The sequence below is a fragment of the Molothrus ater genome, chromosome 2 (assembly GCF_012460135.2).
Source record: "Molothrus ater isolate BHLD 08-10-18 breed brown headed cowbird chromosome 2, BPBGC_Mater_1.1, whole genome shotgun sequence".
Classification (NCBI taxonomy): domain Eukaryota; kingdom Metazoa; phylum Chordata; class Aves; order Passeriformes; family Icteridae; genus Molothrus; species Molothrus ater.
This window is the reverse complement of record NC_050479.2, coordinates 40,368,037-40,389,444: the sequence shown is the minus strand read 5'-3', so window position 1 is coordinate 40,389,444 and position 21,408 is coordinate 40,368,037. Positions and strand designations below refer to the sequence as shown.

At 39.9% G+C, this 21,408-nt stretch overlaps 1 protein-coding gene across 5 annotated transcripts in view; it reads left to right on the top strand.

Moving 5' to 3' along the window:
• The window catches only part of FARP1 (FERM, ARH/RhoGEF and pleckstrin domain protein 1), a 201,312-nt gene that overhangs the window by 124,739 nt on the left and 55,165 nt on the right, over positions 1-21,408 (top strand). For all 5 annotated transcript variants that reach the window (XM_054518572.1, XM_036406875.1, XM_036406866.1 and 2 more), the window contains exons 3-7: positions 8,789-8,893; positions 13,555-13,597; positions 14,672-14,750; positions 17,168-17,265; positions 21,003-21,117. In XM_054518572.1, coding sequence (XP_054374547.1) covers positions 8,789-8,893; positions 13,555-13,597; positions 14,672-14,750; positions 17,168-17,265; positions 21,003-21,117 — 440 coding nt within the window. The remainder of the gene's footprint in view (positions 1-8,788; positions 8,894-13,554; positions 13,598-14,671; positions 14,751-17,167; positions 17,266-21,002; positions 21,118-21,408) is intronic.

Here is a 21,408-nt window from a genome sequence, read left to right as displayed (position 1 = left end):
CCCACAGTGCACAAACTGGGCTTGTTTTGTGGGCATCCTTATGCTGCAGAATGCTGGCAGGCACATCCCTATGGGCAGAGCCTCGTGGTGGAGGTGCAGCTCATGCCAGATGGAGACATGTTACACTCTTGGCTGTCAATAAAACATAGATAATTCAGAGGTAATCTTTGTTAGAGAGATGCCTGCTGCTAAGGGTTTTGGTGTCATAGCTGGATAGGCTTTGGTGTGACTCCCTCTCTTATTGCCCCTCTGAACTAGGCACAGCATTTCAGCGACGAATTTTGAGCATGCACCTGGTTTTAAAAAAGCCATGTAGTACAAAAGTATTGTTGCCTTCCACCTTTCTTACATGCTGATTTGCAAAGTTGTGTGTTTCAGATCATGAGGAAAGCACTGTTTAATGCATCTGCCCTGCAACTCACACCAAGATCTTAAATTTGTGATGGGCTGGCTCTGGTTTTTGCAAGTCATCACCATGCAGTGTCAAGGCTCTGAGGCTGGAATAGATCATGTGGATGTTACTCCTCAGAAAGGAAAATAGTCACTTCCAGCAGGGGATGAACAACAGCCACAAACCACTTTTAGTTTTACTAGTAAAATTAGGCAGAGATGACTCAGCATTTACAGGAGCTAATTTAGGAAATAAGATGACATATTTTTAGTAAGTTTTCTCATTGTTCTTTTAATGCCTCATTTTTTTTTTGTCCACACTGTGCATTTTAATGATGTTCAAGGAAGGTAATTTTAGTAACAGTGGTGCTGCCAAGAGTTTCCCACTGGAAGTCTAAGAATTTAATTGTTGGTGTGTGAAATTTTGCAGACTTAAATAGTTATTTAAAAGACTTGCTCTACCACTGCTGATTTCCCAGAAAATGTTTTACACCTATCTCAAGGAAGTTATGGCTGTACTACAAGAAACAAGGTTTGGTTTTTTCCAGGAGGATTAATTAGCTTCTGCAGAGACCTGGGTTTAGGGGTTTTTGGCATTACTGAGATCAGCATTCACATATTCACATTTCATAGGAAGTAATGTGTTGTCTCCATTGGGACAATTTCTTAGAGGATTTTTAGACAGATAACAGTGAAGTTTTCCACTTGAATTCATAAAAGCAGATGTGATCAGAGCACCACTTTTAAATTGATAAAGTGAATTTTAGTTGCATATGTGTGAAGTGTAGGATCTTGTAAAATCAGTACAGAAAAGTTAATACAAGATCAGTTCTACTTTCTAACTGAGAGTTAGATGCCAGCTAGTTAAAATGCTGTAAACAGAGCCAAAGGAACCAGTGAACCAGGAAACTAATCATGAAGTATTTCATTAATGCTTTTCACCATAAGTAACATTTTGTAATAAACAGATGTGTCCTTAGACTACTGCAGCCAAAAGCTGAATATTTTTGGTTTATATGGTTTGTATGTTTAGCTAGTGAGTTTCAGTTTTTCTTTGGCATTGATGAAAGAGGGATGAATGTGTGAAACAAATTCTGTGGAATTTTATCTCTGCAGCTGCCTGAGGAGAAAGTTCTTCAGGCTCCAACAATCTGCCCCTTTCTTTCTCTTTCTTCTTTACAAAGTGCTCCACTACCTTTGTGGTGGTTGCTGCTGATTCTGCAGTTACAAACGTCTTGTCCGCTAGAAATTTGAATAATTGAAAGATGGCAAATAAAATTCAGTATTCATATCAGTTTGCATTTGTAAGAACTGCAAAGAAATCAGATTATTGGAGGATTACACCTGGAGATGACACCTTGGTTTGTGATGTGAAAAGCTCAGCCCTGAAGGTGCCCAGCCCATCTCTCCTCCGTTTTTGTGTCCTCTCATGCACGTTGAAATGACATATATAATAAATACAATGTGGGTGGTGTTTGCCCATTAAGGTGCAAAGCTGCAATTTTATGAGCCAAGTGAAAATAGACCAAGCAGAGGCTGCAATCCCATAGCTTTACTGTAGTGTAATTATGGAGATGTGCAGTTACCTGAGGATTTACTGTAGCTGAGTTTTGTATTAGTCTGACTCTGCTATAAGAGAAAGCTTAACCAAGCAGTACTGAAAATAGCCTCATCATAAATCTTTTCATTAGCTTTTCTAGATAATATTTCTATTTTTTCTTCCACAGCATTTAACTATTAAAGTGGATAATTTAGTATTTACTGTTCACTTAAATTTTACTGTTGGCTATTTCTACTGAATTTGATTTTTGGGCATTAAAGAGAGTTTAACGTGCAAGAGCAGTCCTTCTGCTTCTGCCTATTTTAGAAAATATTTTTACATAAACCAGTTTGTAATGATTAAAAATCCAAGACCATGGTTACAATAACAAATCCATATTTCAAATATAGAAAACTGCAGTTTTCTTTTGGAGACCATGCCAGAAATTGAAGCAAATTAGAGGGTTATTAAACCCCTTCTGCTTCTAGTCTTTGCCTCACAAGTTGTTTGCTATGCTGATTTTTGGTTAGCAAAGAAATTCCTAAAATAGTTGTTGTTGAGGTTTGTCATAGCTGATAGGTGGTGGTGGTGGGGGAAGTTTAACTTTGCAGCTGCATTTTTTTAAGGGCAGTAAAAGATACCTGAAGTAAAAACTACCATGTCTTAAAATGGAGCAGTTTAAAAAAAGGTGCCACCACCACCAAAACTGACCGAAGGGTAAAAGTGTGCTTCAGAGAGTGTGGAAGGCAGCCAGTGGCATTAAGGGAATACAGCTTATGTGGTGAGTGTAAAAGCAGTCCACTAAAATCTTGAAAGAAAAGAACCCTAAATAGTCGCATTGTACACACACAGCAGATGATCAATCTGTTTTTATGGCAGCATAAGAGCCTTATTCTGCTGCTGCTTCTGGCCTCAGTCTGCCCTTTGATGGTATGAGCACAGTCTGTGCAAAAGCATGTGGGATACGTGCCAGCAGTGGAGCCCTCAACTACACTCACACGGAAAATATCTTAAAAGGAACGAGATGCCTTTAGGTTATCATAAAAATCTGCCTCTCCTGCAGCCTCTTTTCAGATGGGATGCATACCTGGTGGCTGCAGGTCCTCTGCTCAGAAGCAGGGGTGGGAGTGTGTGGCTGCTCTGTTCAAAGGTGTCGCTTCGCTGCCCTTCTTTGGCCTGGTATGTAGGAGTGATGAATCACACTTCTTCCAGCACTTCTCAACCACCAAGTCTGAGCTGAAGAGCCAGGTAAAAACTAGTAAGCCCAGGTGTAAGAGCTGTCTTGGTGGTCAAATGCTATTTTTGTAGTCATCTAATCCTTCCTATAGGATTAACACCTACGCTTTGAAAGGGAGGAGAGGAGAAGAAGGGCAGAGGGTCTCCAAGTGTCTTGGCAGTATTAGGTCCAGAGCAACAACACTCAGACCAGTGATTCTTGCCTTTAACCCCACCTTTCAGGAAACAGACTTCTGCTAAATATGAATTATGCATTTCATTTTATGCCAGTAAGGAGAACTATTTAAAATATGAAATTTGTCTTCAGATGCTGACGGCATTGTTCTCCTGTGAGTAGTTTTCGAGCCTTCTTTGAAGTATAAATTTCTGACAGTTATTTGTTTAAGAATCCTGTGCTCAATCCTCAATCTCATCTGTGAGGTTATTTTTATACTATTTGCTTATCACGAACAGTTCTTAGTTGGTTTTCTTTCATTTCAAAACTGTAGATATGTACACACTTTTTAACAGTTTCAAATAACTGAGAAAGTTATGCTGTTAAGAGCGTGGGGTTGTTATTTTTAGTAGTGATTACAACTGTGTATGACTTCAGGAATAGTAATGAAGTTACTGAATGAAGTTTTCACAATCATTTCAATGCAGTTGTTAAATTGGAGTATAAAAATAATTTGACAGTCTGGTTTGGCTGATCTGATAAAAGGCTGATCAGTAGAATGGATTTTTTTAGGTTATTAACCCTGAAAGACCAAATACATTTTAAACCTTGTGCTTAACCTTTGTGCCGTATAGTATTTAAGTATTAGTAAAATATTTAGCTTGACCAAATTGTCACATTTCACTTTAGACCATTTGAGCACCCAGAATGTGGTAGGAAGAGGGTATCAGTGGAAGAAACACCTGCCTTTATGCGGTGGCAGGTGTGAATTATGAATGTACCTTTTTCTTTAAGATTAACATAAAGGAATTATTTTCTCTCCTATGAGCAAAAGCAAGTACAAGCAAGTGTAATTAAGACAACCCAAACTTCTTTCTGACCCATTCCAGTTTTGAAGAAGAGAAAGAGAACAGAGTAGTCTTTATTTCCACATGAAACTATTTCTTACTTCAACCAAAAACCAGACTTATATTTTTCAATGTTCAGAAGAAAGTGCTTATTTTATTTGGTTCTTTTAAGCTGGTATGATTGCTCAGTAATGTAAAAACAAACACATAAACAAAGACCTTTCAATCAAAGATCTTGCTTAAACTGTGTTAGGAGATTATTTCACTGAACAGATAAAAAATGGTGAAACCTCTATTTGACCATAAACATATATACTTAGACCATAAACATATATACTTATTTTTTGGTGCATAATTAGTGAAATAATTGCTGAATTAACTGTGGGACGTGGTGTAATGTGTCCAAACATGCTTCTTTTAAAGTTCTGGATATCTTGCATCATGGCTATCAGATGTAGCCGTGTACTTTCTGGGGTTTTTTAAAAAACAAAATGTATTGCAGTCTGTGTCAAGAATGGTCCAAACAAGTATGTAGAGGGATATTTTTTTAAAAGGATTGGTGTTTACTAGAACAGGAAAGAATTGTTGAACCTGTTAAAATATTCACCACTGGAAGATCATAAGCAATATACTGTTTTGGATTTTGGTGGGAGTAGAGTGAGGCTGAATTGAGTAGGACTGAGGTAATGAGAAGACAGCAAAATATTGAATATATAATGCGTAAAGCAGGTTAGTTTGACTGGGTACCTTCATAGCTTGCAGCTAAATGTGATGATGCACATTATTCATAATTTAGAACTTGACGTTCCCTGAAAATGTAAAGCTACTTTTAAAATGTGATTTCACAGAGCTAAATGAAAGACCAGTTCAAAATGCATTAAGGAATAAGAATGTGTAGCTGGAAGTCATTGAGCTTCTTTTCAGTGTAATAAATTTCTAATATTATCTTGGTATAAGTAAATACCACATCAAGAGAAAAATAGTAATTCTCTGGTGTATCAGTCTGGCTGGGGCTCACCTCACCTCAGATGGTTCAAACAGATGTCAGGGCTCCTTGTTGTCAGGGTAAAAGATACACCTGTGTTGCTCAGGAGAAGTTCCCTGCCGGTGTGCTCAGATGGCTCCTTCGGGGTGGGAAGAGTTAGTTGCTCCCTGGAGCTGCAGTGTTTTTCATGGATTGCACAGGAATATGGCTGTCAACAGAAACAGGAGCAGGGGACTGCCACCTGCTGCAGGTGCTTCCCAGCTCCTGGGACTGCATGTGACCCTCCCCCAGCTGAATGCCATCAGGATACCCTGCCCTCCTGGTTCCTTTCCCTTGCTGCCTCACAGGGTGGTGGTGTCTGTGGCAGCAAGTGGTCTGGAGGTATAGTCTTGCCACCAGCCTTCATTGGCTTCCATGCTTCCATGTCAGTGATCCCCATGGAGCAAACTGATGCTGGCATGGAGCAGGGAAAGCAGCCAGGCTCTGACTTATGCAGATGCTGCCATGGGGCTGTGGAACAGAAGCCAGTGTCTGAGACATGGCAGCAGGGCCATGCTTCATGGTTGGAAAATGCCTTCCAGGTTCTGTGGAAAACTTGTGTTTTCTCCTAGGCCTTGTAACCACGCTGAAGTCAGGCACAACTGTTGACTTCAGATGATGTCATCGGTGTGGCACACTCATTCCTGAATGCTCCCTCTGTCAGCTCGTGTTTACTGTGCCCTGAATGAGTCCTGGTTTGCTTCCACACCCAGTGGACTGAGTTTTTAATTTACTGTGTGTAAATTTTTCAGTAGGGATGTCATGGAACTACACTGAATCAAGATCTCTCTGAAACCTTGTGCATTTCTGCTTTTGTGGATGTTGTACTTCTCCTTCTAGTCCTGCAAGACTAGGAGTTTCATCAGGCTCTAAATCTCAGCAGATTTTATATGCACAGCATTTCCTTCGAGGGAACTGTCAGATTTTATTTTGAGATACACTGATCAAAGATAAGATGAGTTTAGAATAATAATATTTACAAATACTAGAGTAAGAAGCATTTGATTTTATTGAGGCATACTCCAGAGAAAATGCCAAGTGACATAAATACTGCAAGACTGCTGTTCCATCGTTTAAATGGCTATAAGAAAAAAAACCTTTGTGAAAACACTCAGCAGGTTTTCATCAGAGGCTTTTACTCATGGCCTGAGATCAGACAGCCAGGCTCTTCTCAGCTAATGTTGAGTGGTGTGGCTCTCTGCCTTTTTTCCTCTTGGTCAAAAATCTCCACTCAGAGACACTTTTTTTCCAGTGAGGAGAGATTAAGTTTGATCTTCGTCGGACAGAAATCCATCAAATACTTTAGCTAGGCATATTTACACACTCACTTGCATGTTACTGTTCCTTTGGTTGTGCAGGAGTAGGAAGGCTTCTTGCTGTGAGGATGACTGATAAACTCATTCTTCCTCTCTCTAGCAGCTCCAGCCAAACTGTGAAGACCTGAGACTAGTCTGGAAGTAGGAGTATTTACTTCTAAATTATTTGTAGGTGTGTTTTCAGAGCAGAAGATATCATTCTTGCACTCAGTCTAATGTGTTTAATATTCTTGTGTGGCCTCCAATCAAGTGCCTTTAGCAGGAAGCTCTTTCACTGAGATGGTGTGTGTATGTTTGTGCCTATGTACAGTGACTGGTGGAGTGGAAGGTGTGGGAAGCTTTCTGTTAGAACTGACATGCAAGGCACAATGGTCAGTGCAGGCTGGGTGGTGAACACTGGGAATGCTTTTGGTTTCATGAAGCTGGAGAACATGAAGTGAGTGTATTCAAATATACTTGCACTTGAGACTTACTTTGGATGCCATTGTGTCAGATCAAAAGTGCTCTATCTATGAAAACAGAGATCTTTTTTTCCCTTCCTTCTTTGCATCCTCTTGGCATTTTACTCTGAATTACTTCAGTTACTGCAAGGTTATGGTGAATGCTTAGAAAAATTACTACTTTTATCAGTGATTGTTCTTTAATTTTTTTTTTTTACAGTATTCACGAGGCTAATGTTTGCTACACCAAATATTAACAAACAGTTAATACCTTGAGTGAATATTGCTTCCTGGTGGCTCAGGTCTCTCAGAAGCACTGGGAATGTGTTGGGTAAAAACCTGTTCAGCAAGTTTTTGGATCAGTGAGCTTGGATCTTCCCTTCAGACTTTCAAAACCAGCCAGCATCGAAGGGTTCAGTCATTGTGTCCTGCATGACCAGGGTGACAGTGCTGCTCTGGTGGCACATACATACATCCTAGAAAATGTGCTTTCCCCAGAAAAAACATGATCACTTTAATTTCTCTGGTGTAAGCCTGACTACTGCTTATGTACTTTTCACAGTTCATATTAGAGAATGTGAGATAAATTACCTTTGGAAAGATGCTTTTCCCAGCTAGGGTATTACTCTAGGTGGAAGAAGCCTGTCTTTATTTTTTGGTACCCCAGTGAAACAGAGACCAGACTGCATTATGATGCTTTTGGGAGGGGGTGGGGTTGAGCAGCTGCCCACTCTTAAGTAAGCTGTTGGTCTGGGCAGTGCCTGGAGATGCCAGGGCCTGGGCTCAAGCTCTGAGCTGGCCTGCTCACCTGTAATGGTTGTCTTTTCTTCACTTGGTTACTACTGTTTCGTTTTACTGTATTATTTACTGGGCTGAAAGGGAGGGGCCAGTCTATAGGTTGAGAGCAAATCCAGGATGTGATTGTTCTCTTGTAACAGCAGGGTTTGTGCAATTTAATGGGTTATTATTTGTTCTGAAGTGAGCGTAGACCTGTGTTTCAGGACCTCTTGAGTCAAAATAGGTGCATTTGTCCAAGGAACAAAAATATTTGATTTCAGTGATTGGCTTTTTTATACAGGGATGGGTTTTTGCAGAAGACTTGCTGGTGAACTGTAATTTGTAGTATTTTCTGCAGGGGTGGATTTAATGGATGGGCTGATGAAAAGAATCCTTACAATCAGCAGAGCAGTGGCTCTGGGAGCTAATATTGGGTTAGAACATCTGGTCTTTATAGAGGGAAGGCTTTGAGCGTGTTTGACTCCTCCAAATTACTTGCCAGCTCTGCCAGGGTAGCACAGACAGGCCTGGAGGAGCCTCAGTGCCTCCCAGCAGGCAGCTTGGGATAAGCACATATGAAGTCAGAACCCAGGGCTTGAGCCTGTTGCATATCAAGCAGCATCCAGCAAACCCTCAGTCCTTGGTGTTTTGTATGCCAGGTGAACATCCTGGTTTCACTGTGTTGTACACAGATGTACATGCACGACCTGACGTTGCTTGAAGGGCCGTGGGATAAAATAAAAATTCACAGCAGGAATTAGCCTTGGTAGGCATAAGAAAACTGTATCTCAAGTCCTCTTCTATTTCAAAGTACTTTTCCCTCAAAAAATAAAAATGCACTAAAGATGGATTTGGAGCTGCCATGCACGGATGGATGGATATAGTCTTTAGCTTTAAAACTAGTGTAATTATTGTCCACTGCCCTTGGGTATGGTTGCAATATCCACTGGTTTTGTAAACAGTTTTGGCAGTGTTGTTTGCTGAATAATTTCTTAAGATAATAATTTTTCTGCCACTAATTAAAAGCTTCTTTGTAACCCTAGGCTTTGTTTTCTTCTTACAGCAAAGAGCTCCAGGGAAAGTTTTGCATGATGCCGTTTGCAACCACCTCAACCTTGTTGAAGGCGACTATTTTGGCCTTGAATTTCCAGATCATAAAAAGATGATGGTATGTAAAAGGATCATTTTCAGCTGGTTTTCATCTGCATGCACACTGTTTTCTCTCCTTCTGCTCCTTACTTGTAAGATATATTTAATCCTCAGTCTTCAAAAGGGAAAGGACTTCTAAAAAAGAATTGTTCTTGCCTAGTGGAGTTGAAGAAATGTTTTTAAAACCTGATTATTCCTGTCAGATTTCATCTGCATTGAAAGTAATGGCTAATTCAGGCACAAGTTGGGAAAGTGTTTTGTTTTTCTAAGTTGCTGTACAGAAGCCAAAGGCTGGACTGTTACAGAGCCTCTTGATTTTATAGTCCTGCTTGATTTGGAGTGCAGAAATTAACTTTCTCTGCTGATAGAAAAGTTGCAATGATTGTGACAGAGTTCATGAAAAACATTATGGGGTAAGAAAAGGGATAGATAAAATATTGCAAGGTTAATAAAAAGGAAAGCAAATCCAAGGACACCCCCAAAGATGGGTGGGAGCTGTGTGGTACAGGCAGGTGTCCTGGTCCTGACATTCAGGAATCTGAGATCAGTTCAGACATTGCACTGCCCATATCATGTACCAGAGAAAGCCATAGGCTGATGACTTCTTAGTCTTTAATGACTTTCATTTGAAGTTTGTTTTATTTTAGACTTATCATGTAACCTACTAGCATGGGTGCTAGTTACCTGGATTGCTTTCCTAGTACATTCTGATGTACATTGGATTTCTAACCTGTTAAGAGAATTTGCACCAGTAGCCTGGATGACCTAGAAGAGATGGTTTTGGGCAATTGATTAAAAAAAAAATCTGTGTTCTTTCCATCCAGCTAAAATATGCAAAAGGAACAATATTTCTTGATGAAATGAACAGTAGGAATCTTGTCTGTCATGCCTTAGTGCAGGCACAGACATTAGACAATAGACATTAAAACAGAATGCTAGTGGTCATAGTGTTCTAGGCTAACTATAATTGAACAGGATTATTTTTTAAATGGATGTCAATCTTTAGAAGGGATCTGCTTCACAGTATGCTGCTGGAATTACATAAAACACAGTTCACTGGAAGGGTTAGCATTCTGCCAGATACCCTTGGCTAATGCTTGAGGTAACTTGAGAGCTTAATGTAACTTTTCTCAACAGTGCAACTGTGCAGTACAATTGCAGCAGAGGGTCCATGTAGCTGTGTTAATTGTGGCATTCTGGCATTATTGCTGTATGTATGTAAAATTGAAACAAATCCTAACATCTTTTGTATATACAGTTGCTTTTTAGTTTTCTAGAAAACGGAGGTCATTTGATCAACCTTCTCTACTTCACAGGTCATTAAGTTTTAAATAGATGACTGTCTGCATTTTGCTCAGAGACCTGAAGTAAACTAACAGTTTTCAGTCTTGTGAAAACAAAGTGGTTTATTTGCTTGAGGCAGAACACAGGAGAGATTGAGGTGCTGCTGCTGCCTGAGGCCCTCACGGTGGCAGGAATTGACTGGCTGGAAACATGTCCAGACAATCACAGTGGGGGATGCAGAGCTCTGAGGAAGAGGAAGGTGGACAAACCCCCTGAAGCACAGTGCCAGTTTGACCTGAAGGAAAATCCATGCATTGAGCATGGTAACTCAGCTGGTCCCTACTCTTGCAAAGGGAAGTACCAGCCAAATATCTGGGAGCACTAGTCCATGTTCTTGCTGGTTGGTTCAGTCTTTGCTTCTGAAAAACAGGGAGCTCCACAAACCTTGCCCATATCTAGTCAGCAGTGCCCCAAGAATGGTGAAATTCGGTGGAATTAATGCTTTCAACCACCCAAAAGCAACTCACAGAAACTCTGAAGCAGAAGATCTGATTATGAATTGTTGTTTCAATGTGGAGCAGCACTCAGAGTATTATTTACACTTAACTTATTGTAATCGGTTTATATGATTCAGTTGAGGTGAATGTTCCCATTGGATTTACAATTTCTGAGTTTCATAAAGGCCATAATGTAGAATCAAGCATTGTACAAGTAAAAAACCCTGCAGTTAATGGTATGTCTGAGAAATAAACCACACGTGCATATTTTATATTCATATCATCTGAAGAGAATGAGTTGCTTTTCCAGTGTAGAGTGAAATGTAAAAGGAAAAATAAATATTTAGAGCATATTTGTTTGGATGTAATCATATGTATGTGAAGTCATATATTCACAATTTGGCTGTGTTTATTTCAACATGCAAGGTTCCAGATCTCATATCTGACATATTGACACTGGTATGTCAAGTTGCCTGGGAGCTGTGTACATTCAAGCATGCCATGCTTGGAGCAGACAAGATCTGCATGGGAGATGATTGTGGAGGGTCTGAGTGCTCCACTTCCTGCTGGGACAAGGAGAAAAACGAGGCACTGTCGCCAAGCCTGGGGTTTCACAGAATTTCATCACACTTGATGTCTGCCCCAATTCTCCAGATGCTGAAATCTGGTCACCATCATGGAATGCCAGCCTTTGTTTAACAAATAAATAATCTAGCCTTGTAGGTCTGGGGAAAATGAAAAACATTCATCTTAATTAAGTCCTCGCATTAGTTTTCCTTTCCAGTTTATAAAGCAGTCTCAGATTGATGGTGTTTAGGTACAGTGTGGGAGCTGCATGATGCAGAAGTTTTGATTGCTTGGGTTTTGGTGACATTGTGGTGACATTGTTTTTTGCCCCACCTTTCTCACTACATGCATTTGCAGTATCCAGCAGTCTGTTCAAGGATGTTGTGTCTTGCTTGTAGGATGACTGGGAAAGTAGAGAGAGGAATGGTGCGCGTGTGTGCTCATGCTGTACTATTAACCACCTCTGTGGAGAAGAGAGGGGATTTTTGTGGGTTTTTTTCTGTTTTTTTTGGGGGTTTTTTTGTGTGTTTGTTTGTTTGTTTTTGTTGTTGTTTGTTTGTTTGGGTTTGGTTTTTCTTTTTTGTTGATAGGTCTTTTGTGGGTTTGTTTTGGGGTTCTTGTGTTTTGTTTGTTTGTTTGTTTTTGGCATCAAGTAAAATACATTATTCTCCTAATCTTGTAAATTGGCTATTTCATATGCAAGGTGTCTTTTCCCCCTCTCGTTAAACTTGGCAAAGTCCCTGACCTTTGTTGCAGATTATGTACATGCAAACTTTCTGAAACAAAACAGTTTTAAGTTGTTCAAGTGTCAAAGTGTGTCAGGACCAGTTTAACATGTGATTAAAAACGGTATTGCTGTTCTTGGATAACCAAGTTTCTTTAACCTCTGAAACAAAAGAAAAAGACTTTCCTAGACTGAGAAACATAAGAAGAATTCCACTGAGTAACATTAGTGCGTGGGAAAGGGCAGGGCTGTGAGGTCTCTGCTAACTGGATTCCCCTTATTAGTAATGATAAAAGTGGCACATGGCATTGGAGCAGTTACAGCAGTGATACAGGCCTGCTCCTGTCTGGCTTCTCAGGTGATTTTGGGAAATGGATATTTTGAATATGTTTCAGTCTCTGCATAATCTAAAATTACTAAAGGTCAAAGAAGTAATAATTCTAATACATACTCTTTTTCTAGAGGAAGACTCAGTCAATTTGGTTTTTAATGGCTTTAACCTTTGTGATGGTTGTAGGGTGTTCTTCCACAAGTTCCAGATGTCTTCAAGGAAGGCCCTGGGCAATTTAGTGAGATAACAAAATATAAATCATGGGCATAGGTTGTTACCAGCTGAGGATTATGAGCTGTCTCCAGGCCCTGTGAATCATCTGGCTTTTACCTTCTGCATGATTGTCCCTTGGCTTTTTGTAACATTTTGCCCCAGCCTTTCTGACTTGAGACTGCAGGATCGGGGGGATAGGCTCTCAAAACTGTATTCCAGCCACTGCTTTGCTTTTGGAAGCTGAAGGGAAGACTCCCACACTGTCCTGGAAAACGGGTTGTCAAGTGAACTACATGCAGAAGTTATGCTGTCCCCAGTTAAGAATGCCTGGGCCTGAATTTCCCAGGTTTATAGAAAAGAGAAGATAGCTCTCTATCTCTAGCTATTCCGTAGCTCAAAAGTAAGCTTTTTCCCACCCATGCCTTGTCCTGTTGTCTGCTTCACACCTGTGATCTGAGAGGACATTCCTCCTGCAGGTGATGGGAGGGAGGCTCCTTCACCTCCATGGAGCCCAGCAACAGAGCTCCATATTTATGGCCAGACCTCATACTGGGATTCCTGGGTCCCCCAGGAATTGGGTTAGGCTGCTGCCAGTAGGCTGCTGCCATCTCATTTCTCCATTTGTCCAGCATTCCCAGCCTCATAGGCAAGCACCAGCTCTATTCACTTCCCTTTCTCGAGATCACTCAGGGTTTGGAACTCAATGACAATAGAGGACTGTCTTTTCCTAAACTCCTCATTTCAGTTGTTCTTTCCACAAAATTAATGGCTCCTGACCACATGTGCTGGGATTGTTGGTGTCTGGGACAAGTGAGGGTGAGATTTCCTCACTGTTTCCCAGCTCTCTGAGTCTCTACTGCTTTGAAAGCTGTGCCCATTCACAGTGCTGTTTCCTGAGCATCTCCCAGAATTTTGGAGAGAAAACCCACCATATATAATTAAGGAAAGCATAATGACCACACTGGAAAGAATAAATAGGTGACTGATAATCTAGGCATTGCAATTAAAAATGCTCCTCTGGTAGCTTGTTTGGATATGATAACACCACCTTCTTTTGTTTTCAGGTGTGGCTCGATCTTTTGAAGCCTGTTATGAAACAGATTAGAAGTAAGTACTTCCTTGTTGACATTTCTTTCCTCAGTCTGAGAGTACTTGAATAAATTAGGACTCTCTCAGTTGCAATCTTTATCTTCTCAACCTTCTGCACTAAATGTTGCTGGAATTATTTTCTAATTCTGGCCTGTCCTTAAAAGATGTACCTGTAAGTTATGTCACATATGAGCATGTGAACAGGCTGACCCCTCCCCAGGGGAGACTGGGGTTTAGTCAGTCACTGGAGGAGGCAATGGAGGGAACAGCTTTGTAAAGAAAAAGAGTACAGTAAGAGAAGGACTAAAGGAACATGCATTGCTGGCTGGTAGTAGCAGGAATCAGAATAGAAGGAGAACAACAGGAAGACTATTACTGGGAAGGAGCTGGCAGATGTATTAAAACTGAGTGGGGATTGCTGCAGAACCTGGGATGTTTGGAGACCAAGAGGAGGAAAGAGTTGGGATGGGGGAAGCTACAGTGGGTGTTTTGAAAGAACAGGAAATTGTAAATAGCCACCAGCTCTGGAAAGAGTAGAAGTGAACAGGAAAGGTTCTGGTTATTTTCTTTCTCTGTCAACTGTCAGCCAAGTTCTTAATTTATGGAGCTTTGCCATTGAGATTCAGTTTTTCTAGGTGCTTTTCTGGTCATATTAGTCATGGCAGCTCTCACAAGACAGGGATGCATTGGGCCTTTTGTCACTGGTCATACTTGTAAGAATTGGAACAAATATGCTGTTCTTAAAACAGAAATAGTAATTAGCTGGTGGACTTCAAAAGTAGAGTGTATTTTAGCTCCCTCCTGTTCTGAAGCAAGGAAAGTAGATACATATATATTTTATTGGATCAACTGATGTAATTGCTAAAAACATACCTGGTTTTGGCAGAGTAGCCCTTGACCAAGTTACTGTTCTCTTTTATTCTGTGTAAATTTTATTGGGCAGTTTCCAAATATCCTGCATACTAACAAAGGACACGAGGTTAGCATGTCTGTATGCACTGCAGGTGATGTGAATCACCCCTTGTACATCATTGTGCATATTTGGCCAGCATGTTATTGATGTTTGTTAACTTCCTTTGACATTTTCCCTAGGACCAAAGCACGTTGTTGTAAAGTTTGTGGTAAAATTCTTCCCACCTGACCATGCTCAGCTGCAGGAGGAACTGACAAGGTTAGTAGCTGTGTGACTATTTCTTCTTTTTAAATCTCTCATGGGCAGAGGGGAGAAAATGGACTTTGAGATGTCTGGGTGAGGATTGATGACTGCCTCTTAGCTTGGTGTTATTTGTCCCAGCCTTGAATGCACCTGAAAAAACAAGCCCTAAGATTCAGCTGCAGTCTGTGCTAAGAGGTTCTGCAAAGTGCAGGAGTCCTTTGCATCTTGGATATGGAGTCCTGGGAGAGCTTTACTAAGCCAAGAGAAGTCAGTTTGACACTAGGGTTCTCTGTCTGGCATGATCAAATCATGTATGGGCACCCTGGGGTGCCCCTCTGCCAAGGGACATGTGTGACTCTGCACCACCATTTGGGGGAGAGCTGTTTTGTGTGAATTGCTGATTTGCAGCAGCATTGGACCCTGTCTGTATAACCAGCACAAATGCCAAAGCTTTGCACAGGTGAAGTGTGACTTTGGAGATGGAGAAATGCAAAGGAGAAGGAATAAAATGAAAAATAAGAATGTAGAGAAAGATATACACATATGCAGACAGAGTACCTTAATACTCTGTCTAAATGTTTAAATGCTTTTCAGTGCATTTCAAAAACTTCATTTAAGCTTTGAATTTCACACTGTATTGGCACAAAACCTCCTATTTCTCTGTGAGTAAATATGTGTATGAGGGACTCATTAAGGTTCTTTTTTTATTAGCAAGTCCTTCATTTATGGTCAGAAACATTGCTTTGTTGCAGTATTTCTTCATTGCAACTTCTCACTCTTTTTCTGGTCTACAATATTATTCGCCTTTAATTACATGTTTCCATTCTGATTCAGAATATTCACTATTAGTTTTTATTTTCAATCTTCTCAAAAGACAAAGTCCTTTTTTTGCAGAGAGCTCTGGCGTCCTTATGACTTGCATTATAAAGAACAAGTCTACTTTTGTGATGTTCACTGTTTATCTTTGTAGTGTTTTTATTTTGGCAATAGAGCGTTTGAATAGAAAAAAATAAATAATCGATATTGCTTGATGGCCTGGAAAGAGAAAAGTAGAAATGTGGGGTAGGAAGAAGGAGTATCTACTTGGTAAAGACTAAAGAATAAACGAAAGAGTAAAAAGAATAAAGGAATGAATGAAAACTCACAACGTGATGTTATTAATGAAACATTGCTGTTTCTGAATAGACACTTTGCATATCTGTTTCTTACTGTGTGAACTGAAAATTAATCTTTGGTGATCTCTGTCTGTACCTGAAGATGTGTCTCTTAATCCTAATGACTTTTTTTGCTAAGATTTTAAATATGTATGCTAAGGGACTTGAATAGATATAGATAGCAGTGTGTAGGATGTGAAAGCATATCCATGGGGAACTGCTTCATCACTTGAAGAAGAGACTCTAACATTTTTGTGCTATGTTCCTCTACCAGGGTGAATTTTGTATGGGTAGACAGATGTCTGCAGGTTTCAAAAGGATGTTAGGTAGATGTGCTGTATTATTTCAGTACATATACACAAAGTACTTTTCTGTACTCCTCAAATCAGCTTGCCCTTTTCATTTAGTGCACCTACGTCTTCTCATTCTGAAACTCACTGTTCAAATGACAACTTCTGTCTAAATCTCTTAAAATCTAGTCTTATTAAAATTATTGAGATCCTAGTATGAGTTCTCCAGAGGAGCTGCAGTCTTTGGAAGGCTTGTTCAGGTGTGTCTCACCACTTCAGGTTTCATACCAGCTAGCCCATTGCTAGCTCTTCTTTTTTTGAGGGAAAAATTGGATACTGAGTGGAACTAAGCCAAGTTCTGTTGAAGCTAGAAGAAATTTAAAGGATGAAATAATGTCTTGGACTTCTGCTGTCTCTGCATTTAAGCTGGCAGTGTAGAATTGCCCTGCATGGCTGAAGTGGTTTGGAGGCAATGTTAGAAAGGGCTGGTACATGGACAGATAGTAAGGGCACAAAGGTATCAGGGCTAGCTAGAGTAGTTTGATCAAGATTTTGTGCCTCATTCCCAAGTGAGTGCCAAGGTGGAAGTTTAGAGTTCACTTTGTATTCTGCAAAAAACAACTGATAACTCTAAATCACTGGTTTATCTGTCATCTCTTCATGGTTAGAAGCAGCTGCATTATCTCTTACTGAATACTTAATAGCTGTCACGTTTTCTAGCACTGTCATATCTCATTGCTCTGGTTCCAAATGGAGGGAGGAAAAGAGAAAAAGAGAGGGATCTTGGTTCTTCAAAGCAGCCACCATGTACAGCTCTAATGGCAGTAATATACTATCTGTTGTGTTTTATTTACCCTCTAAACTTAGGCAATTCAGATCACTTCTGTAGATTCCAAAGTGTGAAGGGAAGGTGCAAAGCCAGAGTTGGGATCCTTTCCCCTCTTTCCCTCCTGCTTTGTGTAACTCTTTGTTCACTTTTGTTTTGCAGGTACCTATTTGCGTTGCAAGTGAAGCAGGACCTGGCACAGGGAAGGCTAACATGTAATGATACCAGCACTGCCCTCCTAATCTCACATATAGTACAGTGTAAGTTCCTTTTTTCTCTTTCCAGACAGATAAAAAAAAGGATGCTTGGTTGGACATGCTTTGCAGGGTTACCTGTTTGTAGCTGCTGTAGGGACAGGTTTAAGCCATATCGACAATTTATTGTAGTTCTATATAATGGCATTCAAATACAGATAATTTACTATTTCAAATAAAGAAGAGTTTCTGATCACTAGATTTGAATTTTCAAAGTATTTGATAGGCTGCTAAAGATCATTTAAAAAGTAGACTTTCTGGGCAGTGGCAAACATGTTGAATTCTGCTGAAACCCTGTTTTATTATACTTTGCATCATGTCAGTAGGGTATTCAAATTCCTGGAGATCTGTATGCTGTCTAGAGAATGTGGTCAATAAACATGCTTAGAATGCCAGACTAAATCACAGTCCTAAGAGGAAACTGATAGGGAAGAAAAGAAAACAATAGATTTGAAGCCCTTTTTTTTTTTAATTACAAAGTATGCACAATAACACTGTCCAGTAGAATCATACATTAATTTTGTTCATGAAATCAAAGCTTCTTTTGGTTTCCACATCACTTGAAAGACAGTACATGTTTTCCCTTTAAAGACTTTATGGATACTCATCTTGAGAATAACGTTAGGAAAAACCACTTAGCAGCAAGTATAATGGTTGTAATAGACATTGTTTTGCACGGTCCTTGTTCAATTCCTTATTGGGTACTTGCACTGTAATGCTGTTGTATGGAAAGTGCAGTCAGCAAAGACATTTGGAAGCTCTTATCAGGGAGCAGATAAATCTCATGATTCTTTGCCATAGTCTGTTAAGAGTGATAAGGCAGTTTCTCATCAATTGTTGTTGGAAAGGCAGGTATTTTATCGTTCTGTTTGCTGTGGTCTTCATTGACCAGTGGGACTGAGTAGCAAGCAGTAAGATGCTGTGAAATTCTGTAGTCCTCATACCATTTTAAATTTGAGTATTTTGGCAGCACAGACTTAAAAAAATAAAATCCTTGACTAGTGAGGTTTTTGTCTCTCGTTTTTTCCTGCTACAGTGTCCAGCAATCCAGCTGTATTTCTTTTCTCAGTTAAGCTAGTTCTAACTCTCTTTAATATCAGGCAATAAAAAAAATCTTGATCATTTGGAGAAATTGAGTCTCAGCATTCTAGTTTTCAGGAGGCTGAGTTTTCATAATAAATACCTGTGCACCAAAGAAAGATGCTGAGGAGCAGACACCCTAATGCATGTGTCTCTCTTCATTTGAGATATTGATTTATGATCATGTTTGCTAGAAAACTCTGCTAGAAGTTTGCAGTTGGCCTTTTTATTTGTCCATCTTGTGTCTCATGAACATTTTTCTGTGAAAATTTTCTCTGGTAAGATTCTATAGCTGTATCTTACTTACATGGCTGTCTTTATTTATTTTGTCTCTAATTTATTTTTCAATAGCAAAAGAAATATTATGTATTTGTCTGCAATAAAAATCAGAGTTAACAGATGATAAGAGTAATGGTATCAAAAGGGAAAGATTGAGAATGCAGGTTAGTTATTGTATGTCTTACTAATGCTGTGCCAATGAGTGGTTTCCATGGGGAATATCTGATTCCAAGAGGCCCATATATTATGTATGTAAGCTTTATGTCAATGTTATATGCTGTTACTTATCATAAAATCACAATATGACAGTAAATAGGTTTCTGCTAAATTAGCATGTATATTACAGAATTTTTTTTTTGAAACATTCAATTTAAAACTACCTTAAAAGCATTGTATCAGAAGTGCTAATGCAGATAGAATACAGCATGGTGTAATGCACTTGCCAGGTAAGAGAAAAAACATCAGCTGTGTAAATAAGTCTTTGGCTAAATCACATGAAAAGATTTTAAAGAATAGTTACATGTGAGGCTGACAATATTTGCAATATAATTCCCTCTCATTCTCGATGGAGTGCTATTAGAAAGTTATTCAAGGTGGAAAAGGAGAGTAAGTGGTAAATAAAAGCTTGTTGAGTACGAGGTCAGAGAGAACAAATTCAGAAGTAACCTGAAAGCCAGGAAAACAGTTTGGATAAAGGATTAGCAGTTGAAAAATGTGAAAATTTTAAAAATCATGTAGAGTTGAAGAAAGTGTCTTCTGTAGTGTTGACTCTGAAGAAAGCCCTACAGGAGAGGTGTTAAGCTCATCTGTGTACACAGACATAGGGGTTTTGAACTGCATTTTGAAGAATCCAGGCCCATGTTATTTGAGATGTTGCAAACTTAGGTGGGCTTATGGCTTCATTAAAGAACAGAAACTTGCTATTTATTTGAGGTAGGTTTAAAAACAGACCCTGAAGATTTTTGAGACTGGGATGAGTAAAACTGGAAGCAGAGAGCTGTTTCTGAGATGGGGACAAATGGGACAATTTTTAAAAAGGAAATTCTCAAAAGTTGTGTAGTATTTCTACCATTTTAAGGAATGATTGAGAGCAGATGGGGTGAATGAGGTGGTGTAAATCAGACAGTGTCAGTTTTCAACTCTTTTCCACCTCTGACCTTCAAAGTAAAAAATGTCATCATGTGTCTGCAGGCAGTTTGGGTCAAAAAAGCTGCTGCTCTGTAATTCACAGATGCTTTGGTTCCTTATTTTCAGGCTATTGCTTCCCCTGTGCATTTAAGGTACATCTGATCCCAGTTTGTCAGAAATACAGTGTTCTAAATGTGATCTGAAACCTTTCTTTTTTCTGAACAGACTTAGTTTGAGCAGACCTGGATCAAGGGTTCATTTACATGGGTGAAGCAGGTGTATCTGAGCATGGGTCTGTCATACCCTGGGTCAGCTGTGCAACAACGTGTCTGACTGCATCCTGCATTTAATTTGAGGGCACTGCATTTTAATTTCCCTGACGTTACCAAGGTAGCAGCCTTTGTTGCAGCAATGTTGCTATTACTCCATCAGGTTTGCAGGCAGAAGCTGCTATGCCTGCTCAGTGAAAAAACTAATAGCAAGATTTTTCAGAGACATTCCAAGAATAGCAGGCAACAAGATAGTAATTTGGCACCCACAGATAGATTGCCTGCCCCTCACCCCCACACCTGCCAAAAAAAGGAAATTTCACTGAATGGACTGCAAAATGGAAGGTGGGTGTGCCATACTGTTGCACACACAGTGTTGAATAACTGCAGCAGATGGGAGCAGCTTTGAGGAGGAGGGAGACAGAATGTGTCTCAAACTGCTGCAGAATTAGAGGAAGACAAATGTTTCATAATCTCATGAGGTGGATTACAAGCTAGTGTTCAAACAAGCAAACAGAACCATCTTTCTGACTTTCTCTCAAAGGTTACCATGTGGAGCATGGGCCTGGAGAGGAAGCTAGTGCTTGGCTGCTCCATGGAGAGGCACCTGAGCACTGTGAGAGAGATGGATGAGTTCTGCTCAGTTAGGGCTGCCCTCCCTGTTACCCCTGCCCTTATCCCCCACACAAGCCAAGGTAGCACTGATGGCTTCATCTCTTCAGCTGACATCCAACAACTTACTTAGTTGTGGTAGATGGGAGAAATCCTGGAGTTTCCTCTCACATATCAAATACTAACACAGAGGAGAAGAGAGTAATGTGTGGAAGATAATGTACTGGGAATCTGAATCATAAAACCACGGCACAGGTTGCAAGGAACTATGTTTGCTTCTCTGCCCTCCTCCCAGCTGTCAGGGGCTTCTGGATTGACCAGATTATTCAGGTGTAATATGGTGCTTTAATAGACTCCTCTTGAAATTCTCCACAGCTGAGATTGGGGATTTTGATGAAACCATAGATCGTGAACACTTAGCGAAGAACAAGTATATACCTCATCAAGAAGCACTAGAAGACAAAATCATGGAATTTCACCGTAACCACATGTAAGACTCTTTTGGTTTTGTTATTGGCCTTCCTTTCCTGAAGAGTAGTTCTAGTGGTAAGCATGCTAGATCTGAAGTACAAAAGAGCTTTGGACCTCTGAGTTTCTCAAAGGTTGCTTCTCAAAAACTGTTCAAGCCTATGAACTTTCTGAAGGTTACTCCTGCCTTTTTTCCCATCATCATAACAAGATGTTTAAAGCACAGTTGATTCGATATTCATTCAAGCGTGCTGTTATTTTACAGTCTATTTCATACAAAATGCTTTACTGCTGATTTTGTGCATGCAGGTAT